Genomic DNA, 13,365 nt, shown 5'->3' on the forward strand with positions numbered 1-13,365 from the left:
GACATTCCTGCGGGGTGGCGCGGGGGGAGCGCCCGCGGGCTATATAAAACCTGAGCCGGGGTCCGGTCGGCCACCGCAGCGGACACCGCCCAGTGAAGCCTCGCTTCCCTTCCACGGCGACCAGGGCCGGAGAGCAGCAGGTGTAGTCAGCCACCCAGGTAGGAAGGACAGGAGTAGGGAGGGGACAGAGGGACAGAGGGACAGGGCCCGGCCGACTGGCTTGATCAGCCCCACGTCTGCACCCTACGCCTCGGTCCCCAGAGCCACAGCTCTTTAAAGAGGAGGCGCCAGACGATCGGCCTGTGGGAACTTCCGAATTCATTGCCCTTTCAGGCTGCTCCACCGGACACTTAGTGAGTGCCCAGGCACAGAAAAGGTTTCCTTCCAGTCGTCCCTAAAGCAGTTTACTCCCAACCGAGCGCCAGAGCCAGGGGACAGTAAGGTCCCTTACTGCCTGGGCTCGCGATCAGGAGACAGGGCGCCTGGGCTGTGGGTCCGGAATGCCCCGGGGCTCCGGAAGAAGCCACCCCTTTCTGGATGGCGCAGTCCAGGCCCTTCCACAGGATCCTCAGCGAGCCCGTGTGGCGGGCTCTGCTCCCTAGGTGAGGACCCCGCAGCGGGAGAGGGCGGGCGCCAGGCCTGGCTCCTGCAGCAGGCAGCCTGCAGCGGAGGCACAGTGGTCTCCGGGGACACGCTGCCCCTAGGTCCCCTGCGGTGGAGGAATTCTCAGTGTGGTCTCCACGACCCTCCACGACAGAGCAGCCCTGAGCCCCTGGAGCGAAGCTAGAGACCCGTTACTTGCGGGCGCTCCTGGCCTGAGGCGGGCGGCTGGTACTGGGGTGTCCGTACGTCGCCAGGACGGGCGCAGGGTGCTCCAGCCGGCGGGACCTCTTGAACCGACGGGCCGTGCATCTCCGTGGCCTTTCTGTCCTTGCAGAAACCAAACACCATGTGCGACGAAGACGAGACCACCGCCCTTGTGTGCGACAATGGCTCCGGCCTGGTGAAAGCCGGCTTTGCCGGCGACGACGCCCCGAGGGCCGTGTTCCCATCCATCGTGGGCCGCCCTCGCCACCAGGTCAGGCCGTGCCTCCGCAGACTGTGGGGGCGGGATCCGCCCATCTTGGCCCAGCCGCCTGCTGCCCGGAGCTGAGGTGACCGGTGTTCTGTGTCTCCACTCCGCAGGGCGTCATGGTGGGTATGGGGCAGAAAGATTCCTACGTGGGCGACGAGGCTCAGAGCAAGAGAGGTATCCTGACCCTGAAATACCCCATCGAGCACGGCATCATCACCAACTGGGACGACATGGAGAAGATCTGGCACCACACCTTCTACAACGAGCTCCGCGTGGCCCCTGAGGAGCACCCCACCCTGCTCACCGAGGCCCCCCTCAACCCCAAGGCCAACCGTGAGAAGATGACCCAGATCATGTTTGAGACATTCAACGTGCCCGCCATGTACGTGGCCATCCAGGCCGTGCTGTCCCTCTACGCCTCCGGCCGTACCACCGGTGAGTGCGCGCGGGGTCCCGCAGCCCGGCCCGCGGCTGAGCTCCTCCCCACCCCACCGAGGGCGCGCGCGCCCGGAGCCGGAGCGCCCGGGCCGCCGTCTGTCTGGCCGGCCTCGCCCCTACCCGAGGGCCGTCTCGCTGCGCCCGCGCGGGGTAGAGAGGCCGCTCACTCCCCGCCCGGTCCCACGCAGGCATCGTGCTGGACTCCGGCGACGGCGTCACCCACAACGTGCCCATCTATGAGGGCTACGCCCTGCCGCACGCCATCATGCGCCTGGACCTGGCGGGCCGTGACCTCACCGACTACCTGATGAAGATCCTCACCGAGCGTGGTTACTCCTTTGTGACCACAGGTAGGCCGCGACCGGGCCCCCCGGGCGGGCTGGCGGGCTGGCGGGCGGGACGGCGCGCGGCCCCGGGGCCCCGCGCTGAAGGCTCCTCCCCGGCCCCTGTCCACCGCAGCTGAGCGCGAGATCGTGCGCGACATCAAGGAGAAGCTGTGCTACGTGGCCCTGGACTTCGAGAACGAGATGGCGACGGCCGCCTCCTCCTCCTCCCTGGAGAAGAGCTACGAGCTGCCCGACGGGCAGGTCATCACCATCGGCAACGAGCGTTTCCGCTGCCCCGAGACGCTCTTCCAGCCCTCCTTCATCGGTGAGCCCCGCCCGTCCCCGCCCGTCCCCGGTCCGCGCGCGTCCCACCGCGCCCCTCGCCGGCTGACGCCCCCCACTGTGGCCCCCAGGCATGGAGTCGGCGGGCATCCATGAGACCACCTACAACAGCATCATGAAGTGTGACATCGACATCAGGAAGGACCTGTACGCCAACAACGTCATGTCGGGGGGCACCACCATGTACCCCGGTATCGCTGACCGCATGCAGAAGGAGATCACGGCGCTGGCCCCCAGCACCATGAAGATCAAGGTGGGCGGCCGCGCGCGCCCCTGCCCGCGGGAGGGCCCCGGGCCGCCGGCCGCCCCCCGCTGACTCGGTGTCTTTGCAGATCATCGCCCCGCCTGAGCGCAAGTACTCGGTGTGGATCGGCGGCTCCATCCTGGCCTCGCTGTCCACCTTCCAGCAGATGTGGATCACCAAGCAGGAGTACGACGAGGCCGGCCCGTCCATCGTCCACCGCAAATGCTTCTAGACCACGCGTCCCGCAGCGCGCCAGTTCCCCTCAGGACGACAAATCTCGCGTGGCGGGCGGCTGACCTCGAGCCCGGCGCAGCGCCTTCCGCTGCCGCCGCCGCCGCCGCCGCGCCCCGACACAGTGTTCCTAACGTGTACATACATTAACTTATTTACCTCATTTTCTTATTTTTAAAACTAAGCCCTGTGGAAGGAAAAGGAAAACTTGAAGCATTAAACTCAGCCATCCTGTTGTGCTGCGTAAAGTCGTTCGTCGTGTTTATTTGCCGGGCTGGGGAGCGGCGGGGGGCCAAGAGGGATCCCCCTCTTCTTGCGTCGCCTTCCACCATACCGAGTGGCGCCCCTTACAAGACCTTCGAGTGGGCACGGCTTCCACCCACCCCAACCCTGGCAGGCGCGGGGGGGCCCGGCTGGCCCGGGGGAGCGCGCGGCGTCCTTCCCTCCAGTCGCGCGCCGGGGCGCTGACCGCGGTGCTGAGCCCGGGAGCCGCAGCCGCCGCGCGCTCTGCTCCGCCCACCGCGGGCGTCTCCGAACTGAATCGCTGTCGCGGGAATCTCGAGAGATCAGGCCGAAAGGAAAGGGTTGCGTTTTGCATTTAACCAGCCCGTTTTCATTTGGGAGTGAAGACGATCGCTTCCGTTACCCAACGGGGAGGCTCTGGCTCCGCGCCGGGTGACGGCGGCGGAGAGAAGCGCCTCCCAGTCCGGGGCTGGGGAAGCGCGGCGCTCGGAGGTGGCAGGTGGCGCGGGAGGGCCGCGGGAGAGCCTCCGAAGGACCTCGGGCGCTGGGCGGGGCGACCCTGGGGGCGGCCCAGCTGGGCGGGGTCTACAAGGAGAGTAAACAAGGGAGAGTGACAGTCACCCCCGCCCGCATGTGTTAAAGGCACAAAATATATTAACAGTTTGATGTTCCGTGGGAGAGCCCATCACCTTAATGTTTCCCAGTCAACATTCCTGAGAGCAGTGGTCCTTAAGTAAAATAGATTGTGACCCAAAGAAGGCACTACACTCCTTCGGAAAGGAGTTCGTAAGTAGAATGAACAATCCAGCTATGCTATGTGTCCCACGGCACCTGTTTATTCCCTCCTTTTACGACCTACTGAAAAGCTCCTGAAATCCGTGTGGCCTCCAAGGTAGGAATTCTGCCAAGTCCACATATCAAGAGACCCGATCACTCAGTAGAATTTAGGATTTTTTTAAGAGTTTATTTATTTCTTTTTAGAGGGGAAGAGAGGGAGAGAAGCATCCATGTGACAGAGAAACATCAATCACTTGCCTCTGGCATGACCTGACCAGGGACACAACCACAACCCAGGCATGTGCTCTGACCGGGAATCGAACCTGTGACCTTACATTTTGCAGGAGAACGCCCTGCCAAATGAGCGGCACCAGTCATGACAGAGTTGAAGATTTTAACAAAACAGTATGTGATACCATGTCTACTGAAAACCGTATTGTTGCTTTGTCTAGGGAGGATAATGGTTAAACGTGTGCTAAATTTTACTCTTTCAGAGGAATCTGGTTTTTACTGTGGATAATAAACATGCATAGGCATATTTGAAGAAACACAACACACATGCATGCCGCCCACATACTTCATTAATCCAGCAGCCCGGAAAAATGTCAGAATTACAGGAGTTAGCTAACTTTCATGTTAAACATTTTTAAACCCAAACTCTACATCGTTTAATTAGGACCTAAGTAAAGTATATCAGGAGGTAATTACCAAGTTCTCCCCTGATCATAACCTTTGAAGGATTCATATTTTAGAACTGACACAAGTTTTCAGTATAACCTGGCAGCATTTCCCTGACACCACTTTGGACATGAGTCTTTTACCGAAAACGTGCAAACATTACGAATTGTGTGGTTTCCCTGGAAACAGGCCAGCTATAAAAATGCCCTTTTCTGCCACCCCTCTAAAAAGAAACAAGCACCACACGTTTTACTAGTGTTGGATGTCTTTCTTGCTCTCTTACTGTATAGATGTTTATTAAGTTGTATTACATATACTAGGTCTGAAGGAGGGTTCTGGGTGTGGTGCAGTAAAGATTCTTGTTTTAGAAACACATGTCTAGAACATACACATGTATCTGTGCTGGGTGAGGGGAGAAATCACTGTTTCCAGCCACAGGGCGTGTTTGCAGTTGTGAGGACGATGGTTTGATGTGACGATGGAATAACGATGTTCCACCCAGTGCCTGGGTGGCTCGGCGCGGAGTGGAATAACGTCCTGGCTGAGATCGTTGGCTGACACAGGGCTGACATTCCTCGGGGACACGGAAGGGCCACCTCATAGAATCAGGTGTGGAGCTGTGAGAGTGTAGCATCCAGCAAACTCGAGAACGAATATCGGAGACTTTCAGGGTATCAAAGATGTTACTTTATTGGCCAAGTTTAACCTGCGCAGGGGCGAACTCTCAAAGTGTCCAGTGACACAGTGCCCACAAGGAGCTGCAAACGAGAGCCACGCCGAGCGCTTACAACTATGTTCTTATATAGGGGCAGGCAAGCGAGCGTTATACAGAAGCAGACGTGGCAGTTAGCAATTCGCTTACAAAGACCGCGCGCGAGAATTTCAAACCAAGCGTTCTTTCATAAGGCGGGAAGGCAGGATGTTTGTTCATTAACCTAGTAATCTCCTGGCTCTAGCTAGCTAGTTTTCTATTTTCTCATTAAAAACTACAAAGCACTGCTTATCTAGCCTACCCAGGGAGAGCGTCTGCTAGACACAGGATGTTTGCTTTAACTGTACTTTGTCTCTTTTATCATTTCTTTTTAGCTACAATGTGGTTCTTGTCTATTAAGGTTAAACTTAGTTCTTAATTTCCTTGTTCCCAACAAGAGATGACAAACAACACAAAACTCCCCCCGCCGACTACCGTGGCGTGCCTCCTTGGACTCAGCAGTGGGGTTCCTCAGGGATCTGACTGCTCCTGCTCACAAGAGCTCATGCAACGGCTACCATTTTGACCCACCAAATCTATGTGACTAGTGTCCAGTTAAAAGAAAGAAGAAGCCCGGCTGGTGTAGCTCAGTGGATTGAGCGTGGGCTGCGAACCAAAGTGTCGCAGGTTCTACTCCCAGTCAGGGTACCTGCCTGGGTTGCAGGCCATGGCCCCCAGCAACTGCACATTGATGTTTCTCTCTCTCTCCTTCTCCCCCCTTCCCTCTCCAAAAAATGAATAAATAAAATCTTTTTTTAAAAAAAGAAGAAACAGGAGGAAATGGGAAGAGGTAATGCGTTCGGATTAAAAGGGGGACTTGGGGCTGAGTGGAGAATGAAAAGATCCAGGAACAAGAAATTAAAGCAGTTTGTTGGCAGGGTGTCAAGTCAGGACAATGGGGAGCTAGAGCCCAAAGTCTGATATCTCTGATTGGTTTTCATCAAGACTTTTGAAAGGCAAAGTTTGGGGGCGGGGCTAGGGGTTAGGTGTCACGGGAGAAGCTGATTGGCTAGTTCTTGGGCAAGCCTCAGAGGTTTCCCTTAACCGGGTTAACTCAGTTCCGGACGCCATCTTGTCTGCTGTCTTCCTCACTAGGGCTGGGTGATCAAACTGGGTCGAGGAACCAAGATTATACAAAATATCTGAAAACTGTGCATCTGTGATGTTATATTTAAATCAAAAGGCAGAAAGTAACCATCTGGTGACCACTGTTTTGTTTAAGCTATCATCATCTTGTGTTCAAATAGCTACCTTTTTCTATTATCTCGAGCAAAGTGTACTTTTACTATTTTTAAACTTATTTTATTTACTTTCAAGATTTTATTTATTTATTTTTAGACAGAAGGGAAGGGAGGGAGAAAGAGAGGGAGAGAAACATCAATGTGTAGTTGCCTGTTGTGTGCCCCCCACGGGGGACCTGGCCTGCAACCCAGGCATGTGCCCTGACTGGGAATTGAACCGGTGGTCCTTTGGTTTGCAGACCAGCACTCAATCAGTCCACTGGGCCACACCAGCCAGGGTTATTATTATTTTTTTAAGTTCTCACCCAAAAATATGTTTTATTGATTTTAGAGAGAGAGAAAGTGGGGGAGAGAGAGAGAGAAACAGCTAGTGGTTGCTCCCTGTACAAGCCCTGACCAGGAATCGAACCCACAACCTAGGTATATGCCCTGGTCGGAATTGAACCTGCAGCCTTTTGGTGCATGGGACGATGCTTCAACAAACTGAGCTATCTTGCCAGGGCTCAAGTAAGTTCCAGGGAAAACTTTTTTTTTCCCTGGAACTTACATTATAGGTAGACTTCAGGACATGACTAATACATTTCTTAACCTTTGACCTTAAGCTACGTGACAACAAAGCCATCGAAACATTTAGTGTAAAGCCAGCAGCTATGCCTCCCCCCTCTTTGGTCCGAGACCTACACACATTTCCTGTGAGCTTCCGGTTTCAGCATCAGAGCTCCTCTCAGCTGCATCTGTCCCCAGCCTGACCCCTCGGGTCTGGCAGAACTCACGAGGGGTTAATGACGTATTTGATTTCCCACCTACTATGTGCAAGGGGTACAGAGAAGGCTGGACACGGTCCCGTCCTCAGCTGTTCGCTGTCACTATCCCCACCATCCCCAGACATCTATGCCTGGATTCTGACGGCCACAAAGCCTGTAGGAGCTCCTGGCCGTGAGGCAGGTGGGGCCCGCCCCAGACCATGGACCATCAGATGCTGTGGACTTCGTGGCTCTCCACGGCCTGTTGAGCCACTTGCTGCTATGATGCTGACTTCCCTCCAGCCATCACTGTTTCCTGACAAGGCTGGATGGGGTCCAGATATTGATTCTCATAGGAAAACACACCCCTCATTGTGTTCAAGAAGACCTGCCCTGCGTGTGGCCTTGAGGACACAGAGTGGCACCGCCTCTCACTCCAAGAGCCCCAGTCCTGAGGGCAGGACATGAAGATGGGCTTGGCCCACACACTGGCACCGTCCATGTGGGCACGTGTGTGGCCAGCCTGCCTGCCGGCCTCCCTTTCCTTTGTGTCTCATTTCTGTCACTTTCATTTCCTTTCTGCCCTGTCCTGTCCTTTGGAAGGTGTCCTCTTTAGCTCTGTGGCTATATCCTCGTCCTTTTGAGGCGCCACCACAAGCTGACGATCTGTGCCTCCACTGTGGCTCCCAGCAGGACGCCGAGAGCATGTGGCTTTGATGGCAGTCTAGTTAAGTAGGCAGCACAGTGGGACACACAGGTCTCCTGGCCCAGCTGTGTCCTCCTCATCCACGGCCAGAGCCACTCCCCGCAGCAGGCCACGGGCTGCAGCTTTCAACAGTGGTGGCATTGGGGTACTGGGGGCGCCAGAGGTTAGCTGGATGAGCATTGGTGGGGGTGGTGGGGGTGCGGAAGGAAGGCTCACCAAGGATGGAAGCTGGAGGGTCCGTCTCAGAAAGCTGGGTGAAGGAGCCCTGAGCCCTCTGATTGACCCTGACCTGCATCCCCCCATCAGTTTCTTAATGGCTTTTCCTGATATCGAACCATTTCCGGGGTGACTCTGAAAGGTGCAAAAATGAGGAGAATCAGGATCGTCTTTTGCAGGATCATCACCCTGGGGGTTTCCTCAACCTCATGACTGTGCGGAGAGCTTCTGGTCGCCGGGGCTGGCCCCAGGAGTTGGGGATCCCCTATCGGTCCAGAGTCCAGGGCAGCTGTAAGGCCCTTGTGCCCTGAGCCAGCCACATCTTCTGTGATTGTCTTCGTGGCACCTGCATTAGGTTCCCGGGGCTGCTGTAACAAGTCGCCATAGACTGGGTGGCCTAAAACAACAGGAATGTATTTTTTAATACTCAGGAAGGTAGGAGGTGCAAAACCAAGGCGGTGGCAGGGTTGGTTTCTTTTGACGATTCTCTCCTTGGCCAGCGTCTCCTCGTGTTCTCACTTCTAGCTGCCTCTCTCTGGGTCTGAGTCCAAATTTCTTTCTTATAGAATGCCAGTCATACTGGATTAGAGACCACGCTAAAGACTTCATTTTAACTTAATTACTTTTTTTAAAGATTTTATTTATTTATTTTTAGAGAAGGAAGCGGGGAGAGAAACATCAATATGCGGTTGCTGGGGGCTGTGTCCTGCAACCTAGGCATGTGTCCTGACTGGGAATCGATCCTATGATGCCTGGTTCGCAGCCTGCACTCAATCCACTGAGCTATGCCAGCCAGGGCGAGCAGACACAATTTTGTAATGACATCACCCTGATAACCCCAGCGACTGGGGTCCCGGAGTCGGTCTCTGCCATCTGCTCTGCGGCGCTCACTCGCACCGCCTGGCTTCCACACGCCCCGGACAGGGTCCTGCTCACTGTCCCTGAAGAACGACAAAGTGTCGGACACTGGGAATGAAGGTGACTCTCGTCAGAAAGGCTCTGTATCTGCTTCTGCGCGACGTCTCCTGGGGCACAGGAACCCGAGACGGTGTTGAAGGGCATCCACAGCCTGAGGCCCCTTTGTCCCCCGGGTGCTGTGAATTGGAGCTGCACCGGGTCTGCGAAGCTCCCCGGGCCGCGGGACAGACACCCTGGCAGACGGCGGTGCCTTGAGCCCTTGCAGCCCAAGGCTAATGCTCAACCGTGTCTGTCACCAGGGATCAGCTGGACCATGAAAAACCTTTAAAGAGGAAGGGCAAAAGGGACAAAATAAGTAGGTTAAAGTGATGAATCACCACGACAGCTCCTGTGGGTGGGATGAAAAATGGTTTGTTTAGGCCTTTTTTATACTTTAATATTTCTTGTAACCTTTTTTCCCAAGAGATATATTTATGTTAATATTAAAAATGTCCAAGTGAACAATGAAAAAATACACAGAAAAAAGTCCCACTGTCCCAGCAGCCAGGAGCGGTGCTTGAGTGGCGAGACACCATTGGGCAGATCCATCATTTGTGGGCCTGCTGGTGCCCACAGGCTGGGCTCCGGGGACAGGTGGGTCAGGGAAGGCCACAGCACAGGTGACCGCAACGTGGCACCGGCTGGACGGAGCTGCCCTGTCTCCTTTCATCTGTCTGCCGGGAGCCCCAGAGGATTCCTGTGTGAACTCGGCAGGCAGCAGGGGGGGAAGAGAGTCTCCAGGGCCCCAGGGTCTGCGTTCCAGTCCCGGTTCTGCCGATGCTGTCGGGTTTCCGTCTCTGGCACGGAGGGGAAGACCCGCTAGTCGCCAGCCTCTTGTCCTTCAGACAGCCTGTGGGGTGGTTCGTCTGCCCTGCTCCTGGGAGGGAGATGGAGACGGGCTGTTCTGAAGCAGCTCAGGACGCAGCAGGGTGTGGGGTCGGCTAGGAGACAGGGGGGGGGGGCGGCGGTGGCTCGAGCGCTGCTGAGGAGTCCACACCCAAGTTCTCGGCAAGGTTCTGCAAACGGTCCACTTGGCAGTCCGCCCTTCCCAGGCCAGACTGCTCGAGATTCTCTCTCTGGCCCTCCATCCTGCCCCATCGTCCACACATATTTCCCGAATACCTCTTCTAACACAGGCACCGAGAGGAACTCCATGGGATACCCGGACTGTTCTTGAACTTCTTCCAGTAAATGCTTAGAAAGAACACCTAGTGTGTGTCCCACCTCTCTCTGGAAGGTTCTCTGGAATCTGGGTTGTCCTCTGATTTGGTGTCAGGCCCCTGGTGCTCAGAGCAGGCAGGCAGCAAGCAGGGCCATGGGGTAGGGCCGGGGCCCAGGCTCAGACCACCAGGGACATGGGGGTGGAGCCTGTGGGGCCCAGCCTGCGTCTCTGGGGAGGAGCTACTATTTCCTCGCACATCACCAGGTCGGAAACTTGAAAGCTGGAGACATCAACACCTCTGAAATTACAGGGAGCGGCTGCCTGTCACGGGGAGGAGTACACCAGTCTGGGAGGTGCTGAGAGGGGATGAGGCCCACCATGCACTTGGGCCCCTCAGCAGGGGCTTTGACTGAGGCTCGCTGGCCCGACCCCAGCCCCAGCCCCACACCCAGCGATATTGTTTCCAAAGGGCACGTGGGCATGGCCAGAAAAGCAGGTTTGTTCCAGTCCCAGGAGAACACAGCCAGGGACTTGTCCTCCTCCCTCCCCCACCTCCCTGGTTTCCCAGGGCCGCAGCTGGGGGCATCCAGACACCCAATATCATCTAGTCTTGATTATTCTTTAGCTCGTTTTCACCCCACTATTGCCCTGCTTATCGCACAGCTGCCCGCCCTCAGCTGATCGGCTGACATCTTCTGCAAACACTGGCCAAGCGAGCACAGGCTCCGTGCCCGGCCCTGCCCCAGGAGATGAAGTGGTGAGCTTGAAAAGTCAGGGGCTGTGCCCTGGGGCTCACTGCGCCGTGGAGCGTGGAACGGGCAGTTATCGGCCAAGTAACCCACAGGCAGTGTGAGCTGAGGCCCGGCTCCAGCCAGACTGCATAGAATGAGCCAAGGGGGGCAGGGACAGGGGCACCCGAGCAGGTGCAGGGCGAGATACCTGATGGGTCGGTAGGAGTTGGCGAGTCAAGCAGGAAGGAGCAGCTCCTGCAGGGCCAGGCGGGGTCCCCCTCTGGAAGGAGGCGGTGTGGCAGGGAGGGAGCGGGGTTGGGTTGGGGGTGCAGGGCAGGGCGGCCTGAGCAGACCCTTCATGGCAGAGTGTATATGTTTTGTTCATTCCAAGAGCGATGGGGTAGAGGAAGAGAGGGAGAGAGGCTGACTGGCGTCATGGAAGTGGGAGGGAGAACTCCATGGCTGCTCTTGGGTCTCTGACTCCCCTGCAGGTGCTCACTGAAAGGTGGGGAGGCGGGTGCTGTGAGCATGGCTGGTGTGGGACCCAGGGGCGGGCAGCTGGTTGGGTTGGGGGGAGAATAGGCCTGGGCCCTGAGATGGGGGTGCAGCCTGGGCCCTGAGATGGGGGTGCAGCCTGGGCCCTGAGATGGGGGTGCAGCCTGGGCCCTGAGATGGGGGTGCAGCCTGGGCCCTGGGATGGGGTACAGACAGAGCCCTGGGATGGGGCATTGAGAGGGGAGTGTGGCTTGGGCTGCAGCCCTTCTACCCCTCTCAGCCCATGCCCATGCTGGGCCGGCAGGGCGCCCAGTAGAACGGGAAGGGGGCTGCGGAAAGTGCACCGCGCCACAGGGACGGAGAGTCAGCACGGCTCTGGAAGGAGGCACTTCCTCCCATCTCAGGCGCTGATGCAGGGGAGTCGGAAATGGTAAATGAGCCTCAGAGAAGCCTGCATCACAGGGCTGCTCCATCCTCCATCTGCTCCAAAGACTGGGCTTGTGAGCTGGGAAGGGGAGCGGGGAAGGGGGGGGTGGCAAGGAGGCAAGGCGGAGCGGGGCAGGAGGGGTGGAAGGGAAGAAAAAGGCAGAGGGGAAGGGGGAGGAAAAGGGGGAAGGGGGGAGGAAAAGGGGGAAGGGGAGGGGAGAAAGGGGGAAGGGAGCAGAGGAGGAGGAAGGGAAGGGAAGGGGAGGGGGGGGAGGGGGGGAGGCCGCAGCTGCCTGCCAGCCCCGCTGCCTGCCTGCCGCCTGGTGAGTCACGGTGCCAGCTCCCACTGCCTGCCTCTATTTTTGTATCAGCGCCTGCGCCAGTCTGATGCGTTCAATGAGCCTCCCAACTGTGGGAGAGAATCTGATGGCAGAGGATGAGGGCCCAGGGAATCATTTAGGTCTAAACAAGAATTACGAAGCGATCCTTCCCTCTTACTAGATCTTTATCTTTTTAATAAGGAGGCGCTTAAGCTGCTGCTGCTGCTTGGGGGTGTGAGGCGGGTGTGAGGCATGGCCAGGCCCGGGAGCGAGGGGAGTCGACCAGAACCACAGCCCAGACTCCTGCACCGGGGGTGGGGGTGGCAGCTGCGGGAGGGGCTCAGGGAAGCTGTGCTAATAGGCACTTAAATGTGACACCAGGCCTAACAGGGCTCATCAGCAGAGAGCGGGAAGGCTGCCGCTGCAGCTGGGAGCTGAGTAGCCACTAGGTGGTCGGCAAAAAGCACAAGCGCCTGGGGTGGGCACCTGGATGCCCTGGACCTGCCCCCTGCAAGCCGTTTTATCTTGTGCAAATGGTCTGATGTCTCTGAGCCTCAGTTTCCTCATCTGTGCGAGGGGAAGTGCGCCCCGCCCTGCAGCATTGGAGGGTTGTGACAAACGGCCCAGAGATGCTGTCGCCATCTCCACTGTGAGGAGGGGGCTGTAGACCTACTGTGTCCTCAGCTGTGAGGAGACCGCTGCTCCCCTCTTCTTAGAGAGTTAGTCACCGGCAGGAGCCAAGTTCTGCCAAGTGTCTCTGAGGCCCCCTGGGGCTCAGCACTGCACCTGGAAGAAGCAGACATCTTGGATAATGTCCAAGGTGATCACGGTCCTCCAAGGTCCTGTGGGCTCAACCACTTGGCTTCTTGGTGCCTCCGAATGGGGAGGCTGCTCCTGGGGCCCTGGCCCCTGCAAATTGAACCAGAGGGTGGATGTTGATGATGTGGGTCCCGGCGCCTTAGAGGAACTGGGGGGAGGGGAGAATTAGCACTCGCCCTCGCGGGGTGGGGGGCGACTGGGTGGGCTTTGAGAGGGGTGGGCAGCTAGAGCTAGTGTGTCCCTGTGGCCTCAGGGTGGACGCCTGCTCTGCCGTTCTCTCCCAGCTCCCGGGCCTGCTGGAGAAGAGTTTCGAGCAGCTCTGGTCTTGCCTGAGGAATCCCAGCATCCAGAGCGAGATCCTGGTGACCCAGGACCCCCGGGGCCAGGGTAGGGCGCGAGGGTGCAGCAGGCTGCCTGTGCACGGAGGCTGAGGGCCAGAGGGGC

The 13,365-nt window shown here is 57.5% G+C and overlaps 1 protein-coding gene across 1 annotated transcript; it reads left to right on the forward strand.

The window, feature by feature from the left end:
• Nucleotides 1-2,904, forward strand: ACTA1 (actin alpha 1, skeletal muscle). The gene is made up of 7 exons (XM_045816942.1): nucleotides 1-158; nucleotides 938-1,078; nucleotides 1,186-1,510; nucleotides 1,702-1,863; nucleotides 1,973-2,164; nucleotides 2,253-2,434; nucleotides 2,514-2,904. Exons 2-7 carry the CDS (start codon nucleotides 950-952, stop codon nucleotides 2,655-2,657), a joined length of 1,134 nt encoding a protein of 377 aa, XP_045672898.1. The 5' UTR covers nucleotides 1-158; nucleotides 938-949; the 3' UTR covers nucleotides 2,658-2,904.
• The last annotated feature ends 10,461 nt before the right edge of the window (nucleotides 2,905-13,365 follow it).

This window comes from Phyllostomus hastatus, unplaced genomic scaffold (assembly GCF_019186645.2).
Source record: "Phyllostomus hastatus isolate PE091 unplaced genomic scaffold, TTU_PhHast_1.1 phas_contig_148, whole genome shotgun sequence".
In the NCBI taxonomy this organism is placed as follows: Eukaryota; Metazoa; Chordata; class Mammalia; order Chiroptera; family Phyllostomidae; genus Phyllostomus; species Phyllostomus hastatus.

Bases quoted from the DNA above. Each gene is read 5' to 3' on its own strand.
- ACTA1 (XM_045816942.1), top strand. From the start codon at position 950: ATGTGCGACGAAGACGAGACCACCGCCCTTGTGTGCGACAATGGCTCC. The intron at 1,079-1,185 runs GTCAGGCCGTGC...TCCACTCCGCAG, and splicing joins TGGGCCGCCCTCGCCACCAG to GGCGTCATGGTGGGTATGGG. The intron at 2,435-2,513 runs GTGGGCGGCCGC...GTGTCTTTGCAG, and splicing joins CCAGCACCATGAAGATCAAG to ATCATCGCCCCGCCTGAGCG.